The 10,017-nt window shown below is 37.8% G+C and overlaps 1 protein-coding gene across 1 annotated transcript in view; it reads right to left on the bottom strand.

Moving 5' to 3' along the window:
- DUS2 (dihydrouridine synthase 2) overlaps window positions 1–9,798 on the bottom strand; it is a 27,906-nt gene extending 18,108 nt beyond the window's left edge. Inside the window, exons 1-7 of the mRNA XM_009320802.1 lie at window positions 9,664–9,798; window positions 6,606–6,651; window positions 4,452–4,561; window positions 4,235–4,236; window positions 3,524–3,547; window positions 2,649–2,709; window positions 65–112 (exon numbers count right to left, since the gene is read on the bottom strand). Coding sequence (XP_009319077.1) covers window positions 65–112; window positions 2,649–2,709; window positions 3,524–3,547; window positions 4,235–4,236; window positions 4,452–4,561; window positions 6,606–6,651; window positions 9,664–9,786 — 414 coding nt within the window. The 5' untranslated portion in view covers window positions 9,787–9,798. The remainder of the gene's footprint in view (window positions 1–64; window positions 113–2,648; window positions 2,710–3,523; window positions 3,548–4,234; window positions 4,237–4,451; window positions 4,562–6,605; window positions 6,652–9,663) is intronic.
- Between the last annotated feature and the right edge of the window lie 219 nt (window positions 9,799–10,017).

Here is a 10,017-nt window from a genome sequence, read left to right as displayed (position 1 = left end):
TTCCAGTAGAGCACAGTACATCATACTTTCCAAGGCAGTTCAAAACCCACAAGGTGATACTTACAGACTCTATTTTGTCAGGATCAGACAGCAGTGCGGCTCCCATACCACCCTGGGAAAATATACAGAAACTGTTACACACTAGGCAAAGACATTTTTCAACTCAATTATTTTGCCTAATAGCAGACCACAGCAACAGTACAATATTATATTAAGGAAAAAAAAAAAAAGGAGAAAATGGCAAAATCTAAAATGCAGGAGCATTAGTGAACACTTTGGTGAAACACATTTCCTAGAACCATATCAGAATAATTAAGCAGTAATTCAGGGCACCAACTTGCTCCCATTACTTTATGGAGCAGACAGGATTTCATAAAGCCATTTTTAGCTACTGTAATCATCCAATTTCTACTTATTGACAGCTGAACAGATTTATTGTTTTAACATTATACACCACGTTTGAGAGGTCTCGATCTCAGTAGTTTCTGTCTACACACTACATTTGGAAAAACAGGCTAAGACAAATTAAGTGGCTGTATGGAACACAAATTATGAACACTTTAACAATTTAAATTTTAGCTGTTCTTTCTGCACCATCTCATCTGCATACATACATCTAGAGGCCAATAGGCAGACACAAAAAATAAGTTCAACGTTGTATGAACTTTTTTGACCCAGAACTACTGTCAGAGAATAACCATGCACCAGCATTTGTGGCCCGCAGGTCGAGGGAGGTGATTCTGCCCCTCTACTCTGCTCTGGTGAGACCCCACCTGGAGTACTGTGTCTGGTGCTGGAACCCTCAGCACAGAGAAGACATGGACCTGTTGGAGCGGGTCCAGAGGGCGGCCACAATAACAACCAGAGGGATGGAACACCTCTGCTATGAAGAAAGACAGAAAGTTGGGGTCGTTCAGCCTAGAGAAGAGAAGGCTTCAGGGACACCTTATTGCAGCCTGTCAGTACTTAAAGGGGGCTTATAAAAAAGATGACGGCAAACTTTTTGGCAGGGCCTGTTGCGACAGGACAAGGGGGAATGGCTTTAAACTAAAGGGGGGTAGATATAGACTAGCTATAAGGAAGAAATGTTTTACACTGAGGGTGGTGTAACACTGTGTTGCACAGGTTGCGCAGAGAGGTGGTGGATGCCCCATCCCTGGAAACATTCCAGGTCAGGTTGGACGGGGCTCTGAGCAACTTCATCTAGTTGAAGATGTCCCTGCTTGATGCAGGGGGGTTGGACTAGATGAGCTTTAGAGGTCCCTTCCAACCCAAACTGTTCTATGATTCTATGATTTGAATTTTTGATCTTTCATCCTAGAACAGGGTGGATGTTTTGGTCTTTTGTTCTTAATTATGGTTCTGTGGAAGGATAAAATAGTCTTCCATGTAATTAGTTACAATACAGAAAAAAGTAATAAAGGCTAAAGAAAACATTACTGGAAATATCATCAGACCATTATGAATTTAATGACATGTCCTCAACATGACTACAGTTTCTTGGTAATACCACTGTATCTCAAAAGCTATCTGGCAGAAAAACAGAGGAAGTTCAGAAACAACAGAATCTAAATACATAAATTAAAATTTGAGTTTAAAAGAATGTGAAATATTTATTTTCATCATACCTCACTTACCTCGTCATTTTCATAAGTTACCATCGAAACAAAAAAGTTAATGGGATTAAAACAGAAAAACCTTAGAAACATATGTGGGTAAAAATATTCACAAGGTAGATGGAATATATTAGAAGAATTTAAGTAATTATTCTTCAGAGTGCAAGCCAACCTACAAAACTAAGAAGTGGTGAAACAAAAAATCCCCCTATAAATTGATCCATCCTATGCCTTTCTTGTACCATCGCCTGGCTTAACAGTCCTAACAAACAATTTGACTACTCTGTTTTAGCCACTGATTATCGACAGAGGACTAGTTTAGTATTGCATATGCTTACCTAAAAAATCAAGTTTTAACTGATCCATCCTCCTCCCACTTAAAACTGACCAATAATTGAACTCAGCATTGCTGAGTTGCAAATATTTACTTGTTCAGATGACAAACTGTGACTCCTATTTTTTCTAAGGCTAAGCAGAACATATTTCACTCATCCAACAAATTAGTGACCTCAGGAAAACAAAACAAGAAAACAACCCACTTTATCCTGCCTTGCAGAATTTACTTTTAAGTGCAAGACACAAGATAGCCTGTCAGAATTTTCAGAACTCTTAAATAACTTTAGCGTTAATTTTGTACATTAATACAATTTAACAACCTCACTATGTTTTCCTCAATATTCAGTGGTTGTCTTGACAGAAAATACAATCACCACTTGCTCAGTGGTACAAGTCCACACTGACCTGAGCTTACAAACTTCATATATGCTTACCCACCTAAGGATACTGTATGTTTAATTACATGACCAAACCTGTTCTTAAGTGATATTTCTAATAGACTATGTTATTTTACTGTACTAGGGCCATGACACCTTCGAGACTCTTTTGTTTATTGCAAAAAAATAAACTCAAGTTTATCTGCATGAAAATTTTACTGCTTGAATTTGTTCAGTCCAGAAAACCAGAACAGGTATTTGGCACTCCACACCTCTAAGAAAGAAAAAGCTTATTTAAGAGTAATTAAAATCCACTTGCCTTAGTAGAATATTCTTTTGGGCATCCCATGTTGATATCAATACCAGCTACATCACTCTCTCTGAAAGAGAAGAAAGAAACAGTTGAAATATTTTTCAGCATATTAGAACAAGAATCAGGAAATAGACATCCTTCCAGGAAACTTTTTCCATCATCATTAAGGCTTAAATGAGAATTTAAGGTTAAGTTTTTATTTGGACTTCTGAATTTTTAGCTTCTCGCTTATATAAGTTATGTGTTTATTTTAACAGTGGTCTGAAGATCACTCTGTCCACAGGTTTCAATGACCAGTGTTGTGCAGAAGCTACAAATACTCATCTTAAATATGTCTATATAGGATTAAGTATATATAAGTATATCCACCACTAAATTCACCACTGTCACTAAAGCAAGTCCTATTGAAACTTCCATCTATTTAAAGCGGAGGCTAAAAACACCTTTTAAAAAGATTTGAGACACACTTTTCATCTCTGCACAGTATTTTATTGGGAGCTTCAAACCACAAACAATACGAGATGTTTTCAGGCATATTGGTCTTAGTTGCAGCTGTGCAATACCCAGGGAAATTTCATATTGGAGGCATCAAGGACACACTTACTGCACTAGCAAAAAGCCATCAATCCCAGTATAGAACTTATGCAGCTGCTATTTTGAGCAAGAATTATTTTAAATAGAAGTTGCAGTTACACCATTTTACCACTGGCCTTTTGAGATGCTACACTTTACTATGCAGCTCCTACAGAACTTTTCTTGGTCCTATCAAGACCTATCTTGATCCTCTCATCATAAAAAAACATTGTCTTCCACGATAATTCCTGTGTACAAAAAAACTCAAACAAACCCATAGGGCAAGGGGGTGAAAGAAGATGACTTACACAAGCTTAGCTACCGCCAGGGCTCTTTTTTTTTAGAGGATTTATTTTTACAAAATATCATCAAATTAGTAAAAAAAATGTGCTCACTTGCACATGTGTATAACTATATTTGCTCTAAACATTTAGTACAAAGTGACAGAGACCCATTCACAGCACAATGGATAGCTAAAACATTTAGCTAAAGCATGTACTAAGTCAGCCACTGAATGACAAAAGGTGATGCAGAAAGAGATCCAGAGAGGTCTGTCCACCCTCCTAACCTACAGCAGTATCAAATGTTCTTAGCCCATCACCATTAGATATTTATCATGTTCTTAAGAAGCTCCACTAATAACAATTCTACAGCCTCTACAAGCAACCTATTCCAGGGTTATCACTACCACTGAAAAAGGTCTTTTTCAGTATCTAATGCAGTCCACACTTCTCCATCCCTCCAGCCCCCATCATCTCTTGTCCTACACAGAGTGGTCTCAAAGAACAAATTACTACCTTTTTCTCTCCAGCAGCCTTTAATCCATTTGTGCAATGTTAATGCACACACTAATCCTCTCAGGAAACACTGAGACTGTTTAGTGGATGGTGCAAGACTTAAATATGTGATCAAACACCAGCATAATTTATTTTTGGTATCTATACCTTTGGAAATATATCAAAGATACCTATTAACAAAAACAAGCTGCTGTCATAGAGCACAGAATTCATCTCAATCACCTCTTTGGAAAACAGCTGTACAGACAGCTTAGATCTTGACTGCATGTGCACCAACAGAATAGAAATTCTGCAACACATTTGGTGTGAAATTTTACATCCACCTGAAATTGCTAGTCTGCAATACAGAAAGCTGCTTTAGACTTAGATTAACGTTACTAGACTTAGATTAACGTTACTAGCACTACCTTGTTTAACTATGTTGTTACTAGAAGAGTACTTGTGGTTGGTTTCTTACCATTTGAAAGACAACACGGTGCCTCTCCCTTTCACAAGTTCTGAAAACAACTCTTTCATTAGGTGCAACGAAGTCCACCGTTTCAAGTACTTCTATGTGAAATGAGAAACAGATAAAACAGACAAAAATTATATACAAATGTAATCATAAAGTCATATGACTATGTAACTTGTATACGAATGAAATGCTATCAAATAAGTCTTCCACGAACAGCAGAATTAATGGCACACGACCTCCTATATGCCCTTGCAGTACATTTCTTGCACATTGCTGTTTCCCTCCCATAGTACTCCCTAATCACCCCCTAACCTGTTTCTTGGGCAAGCATCAGCACCAGGACAAATCTAATGATTAATCAGCCAGAATGAACATAACAGTACCATTTTTGGGATGGGGCAGGAGGGGAAAGTAGATTTGTAGTGGACTTCTGTTCCCCAGCAGGGACACTACAAACAACTGTTTCTCATGCTGCTCAGCTGGGGAGGTCTCAAAGATACCTTTTTAAGAACTTGTCTGTGAGAATCATATTAGGCCAAATCTAGCCCATGGACCTCAAGTTAATAAAAGAATGATAAACAGTGAGATCTTCTATGTCTTGCTTCCTTATTGCAGTAGACTAAAAGGTGTGTTTATTGTAAAGTCACAAACAGCGTACCATTTAGCAAGACTCATGATTGGAAACTGTCTCTGAATTTATTTCTTGGACACTATCAAACTTTTCTTGAAAAATTTAAAGGCTTTGTAACTAATATTAGTAGTTTTGCTCAGGAAATTAGATTTTAATATTAGCACATATACATGTAAAGTTTCTGGGGGAGAAAAAAAAAACCACAACAAAGAAACCCAAAACAAAACGACGAGTTTTTTACTGTTTATTCTTTTGGAACCTTCAACATAAGAAAGACACGGACCTGTTGGAGCAGGTCCAGAGGAGGGCCACGAAAATGATCAGGGGGATGGAACATCTCTCCTATGAAGAAAGGCTGAGAGAGTTGGGGTTGTTCAGCCTAGAGAAGAGAAGGCTTCAGGGACACCTTATTGCAGCCTGTCAGTACTTAAAGGGGGCTTATAAAAAAGATGGCGGCAAACTTTTTGGCAGGGCCTGTTGCAACAGGACAAGGGGGCATGGCTTTAAACTAAAGGGGGGTAGTTATAGACTAAATATAAGGAAGAAATGTTTTACACTGAGGGTGGTGTAACACTGTGTTGCACAGGTTGCGCAGAGAGGTGGTGGATGCCCCATCCCTGGAAGCATTCAAGGTCAGGTTGGACGGGGCTCTGAGCAGCCTGATCTAGTTGAAGATGTCCCTGCCCACAGCAGGGGGGTTGGACTAGATGAGCTTTAGAGGTCCCTTCCAACCCAAACTATTCTATGATTCTATGATACCATAATAGCATACAAAGGCAGTAGAGAATGAGAGGCTGAAGCCAGTATGTAGATACAGAATTGAGGAGGATTATCTGTTAAATACAGTTTTATTCTTTGTCTTTTTAACCCACATAAAACTAAAAGCTTTAACATTTTAAACAATGCACTGGAACTTTAATGTCCTGTCTATTCCAGCTACTAGTTTCTTTCACCTGCTGCCAGGAAGCATAATGCTGAAACATTAGTAATGGATTTCCAACTCTGATCCCACTGTTCATAATAAAAAGAGAAAGACATAATTCCAGGAGCTAGAATTATAAAGCCTTTCACTTTAGAAGGCCTATACCTGCACACCTAGTGACCTGACCTCTATCAAAGAGCTTAACAGAAAACTCTTGTAATAAACTAAGTCAATGGTGGAGAAAGACCTTGTGTTAGGGCCCTAAAAAGAATAACAAACTGTCAGTTACTAACACATTAGCCCTATCCTCCAAACATATTTGTGGTTTTCCTGAGGGACACTGACTTAACTATTAAAATTCCTTAAGAAGGTAAACTGAAAGTTTGAAACTGTAGAGCAGCACACAGGTGTAAGGTAGAGCTTCAAGAGCTTATTTTAAGTCCCTAGACACTGTTTAGAGAGATTGTATGTGCTGATACCTCATTGTAAGCACTATAAAATTACTTCAGAGAAATAATTATCTTTTCTCTTAACTAGAAAAAAAAACAATGCTTACAGGTATTAACGAAAGAAATGCTATACTTGCCATTTATAACTCTCTTACACTGCAGCATCTTTATGTCAATCAGCTCCTGAGAAGAAAGAACATAAGTATCTGTGAGTTGAAGTGTTTAAGTCACCCAGCTCTAAACAGTTGCCCATTTTATTAAGTAAGAATAACTATCTAGAAATACCAAATGTAGAAGAATACAAATGAAAATGAGTTTAACTATACAACACTCTCAACTGAAGTTTCAAAATAGGAACAGAACATATGAACATAAGAATATGATATGTTTACATAGTTCTAGAAGAACCATTTTGTTCAAATACCTATCTAGCAAGTTGGAAACAAAGCAGAATGAACCACCTAGAGTGGAAAGGGAAGATAACAATGCTATAGCAACAGACCACCTCAAGAATCAATGTAGATTTGTACTGGCCAAACACATAGGTGAACAAAACAGTAGTATTAGGCTTTAAGGTTTCTTTACCTTAATCCTGAGTTTTAATGGTTCCCTACATTAGTTAAAAGACAAAATGAAGCTTTGTGTTGACCTTTACTGGAGAACTTAATATACAGTCACCATTCTTCTAGAATTCATGGCTTTCTTTTAGAAGAAACCCAAAACTTCAGTCTACATATATTAGCTTAACTGCAGATTTATGCAACCCAATTTATTAAGGACACCATTTGAGTCCTTTCCTCATATGTATCTCATCAACTTGATTATAGGTGAGCTTTAAGACAAACTGACTGCCTTTAATTGACAAAGGGCTACAGCCTGAGCCAATATAACTTGTTAGCTACTGAAATAAATATGCAGCTGTTAATCCAACTGTTATATAAATTAAGAAAAAAAAACCAACCCACCATACTATAGTTTTAGTTACCTGAAGAAGTTTAGTCTACTATAGACTCTTTGTTCTAGCAAATAAGACAAGGTTTAAGACCTGCTAAATTACAGGTAAGGGATAAACAAACAATAAATTAGGTTAATCTCAATCTGCTTGCATTATACCATAGGTCTTATGAGTAGTGCTTTTAATTTAAGTTTTTAACTAATACTCCTCATCAGGTACTGTTTACTGTAAGTTCTGAAACAGCTTTGAGTTCCAAAATGTTGAGGGAATTGGGGAGAAACAATTGGAAAACAAAAGGATAAATCAGAAAATGAAGTTACAAAATGCAGTTATTCATGCTGTTCTGTTGCCAAACTGCAGTATAATTACCTAAAACAACTGTTTTATTTTATGCTATCTTGTCAACTCTTAAGAAAACCTACAAAGCATAGTTTCTCTGATAAAATCTATTAAGACAGATAACTAACTGCGAACACTAATCTATGACAAAGGCATCTTAACTCTCCTGTCTCTCAACAGCAATGTGGAGGAAAAAAAAAGACAATGTAGGAGATCTTATTTTTGAGATGAGATGATGAAAACCACAACAGGTTTTTGGCTACAGGAATAACTTTCACACTACAAGTTTTGTGATGTACTGCAACTTGTTAAGTAAGTTTGAGGGTCTCTTCTGAGGTACTGTTTCTCTGGAACTGTGGCAAAAAGTGTGTGTGAAGGAAAAACTGCTTTAACTATACAGTTTAAAGTGTTGGATTAAATAACTTCTCATACCCTGTGACTTCAGCAGTAAGCAAAGCAATACCTTTATGTGTGTGGTTTGTTGTGGGTTTTGGTTGTGTTTTAAAAAAAAACCAAACAAACACAATTTCTGCATTACTATCTGCCACTAATTTCCTATACAATGGCCCTGTCAAATCTGTGGTTAGTGAAATCCAGTAGCTGCTCAGTAACAAGGTTCTTTGCTACTACTAAGAAGTGTAAGAGATACTGGAAAAGTACAAAGGCTGTCTAAAGCCTGACTCACTTTTAGTGTTTAAGACCTCTAGATTCTGTAACTCTACGCTTGTGATTTCTCTGTATGTGATCTACAGTTAGCCTCCCAGAGAATGAAAAAATCTCTTCTCACTTAATCCCATGTAAAGCAGAGAGGTTGTAATTCGTAAACTGGGAAACTTAATTACTGTTTGTCAAAGAAGAAAAACACCTTATTACTCCCAATTTTATGACAGACAGCAGTAACTATTCTACTAAATTTTGAGATTTCTTCTGAATCATCCAGCAATAACTATTCTTTCACACAGAGCTGATCCAACTAATTAAATATCATTTGTAAGTGTAGAAGCTAGAGACAAAAGGTGAACTGAGGCCAAGACAAAAACAGCATACTGTCTCTCTGAGAATGAATCCTTCCCTTTTTTCTCCCCCAAAAAGGGCAGTGAGCTAACTCACAGGAGAACTGCTGTGAAGATTCCTGGCGAACATTGTAAATGACTGATTCTGAGTTTGTTTCAGCCTGTCCTATTGGTACAGATCAAACATTCTCCAGGAAAGCCAGTATTTAAGCCATGTTTACATTATGTCATTATGTTTAACTCCTTACTGTTTGGTTGGTTGCTTTTTTTTTTACATTTCGGCTGAGTCATGTAACTTGTACTGGTGCCTACATTTGAGAAGACCTAATAATAGCACTGAAGGGGAAAATGGGAATACTGATGCACTGCAACAATAAGGATAGTAAAGATTAAGTACCTTAAGTTACAGAGTAGTCCTACCAATAATATCTGCAGCAAACTGGAGTTTCAACTTCAGGCAGCTTTAAGAAAAGTGGTTAAGCAACAAGGACGGCAGTGCTGCATACATGGGGTATATATGGGTATATATGGATGCTCTGGGTTAGCACAGCAGAACTAACTGGGTGAGAGGGTAGGTCAAAGACTTCCTTCATTGTTATGACTCTACTCAAAAAAAAACCAACAGAAACTAAAACACAGCAGAATGTGAGGAAATTGTTATGGTGAGTGTTTTGTATAAATTAAATTATTGAACAGTCTTAAAATATGAGTTTGCCATAACTTGAGGACTTCTCAAAGAGAAACGCCTTAAGCCATAGAGATTCTTTTTCCCCATTTTTCTAATGAAAAATATATGTAAAAGGAAAAAGTCATCCAATAAACAAAGTCTATTTTTATTTTTCTTAATTATAGTGTTATAAGACTGCCTCATCTGCTCATCCTTCATACCTCGCAGTACACGATATCAGCACCATAGTCCAGAGCAAGAAGACGCATTGGTAATGTTCCCACTCGCACCATTGGAGCCAGGATCTTCTTTCCTCTAAAACACAGAGGTGTGTTTACCGTCATTCCTGTTGCGGTACTACCTGAAAGAGAAAATCAAGGGGGATAGCCATCGAATGTAATTTCCTACTCGTAAACGCCCAGAACTTTCCTTTGGCGGGAAGCGGGGGGCGAAGAATGTGACCCTGTCAACCCTGACAGGGTTCCCTTAGTAGCTCGCAGGCCGGCTGCTCCACCGCCGTTTACTCGGCTCCCGCGGCCCTGGCGCCACTTGCGCGGAGCCGTGAGAGAGCTCAG

This window comes from Pygoscelis adeliae, unplaced genomic scaffold (genome assembly GCF_000699105.1).
Source record: "Pygoscelis adeliae isolate BGI_AS28 unplaced genomic scaffold, ASM69910v1 Scaffold63, whole genome shotgun sequence".
Taxonomy (NCBI): domain Eukaryota; kingdom Metazoa; phylum Chordata; class Aves; order Sphenisciformes; family Spheniscidae; genus Pygoscelis; species Pygoscelis adeliae.
This window is presented reverse-complemented; position numbering and strand designations above follow the sequence as displayed.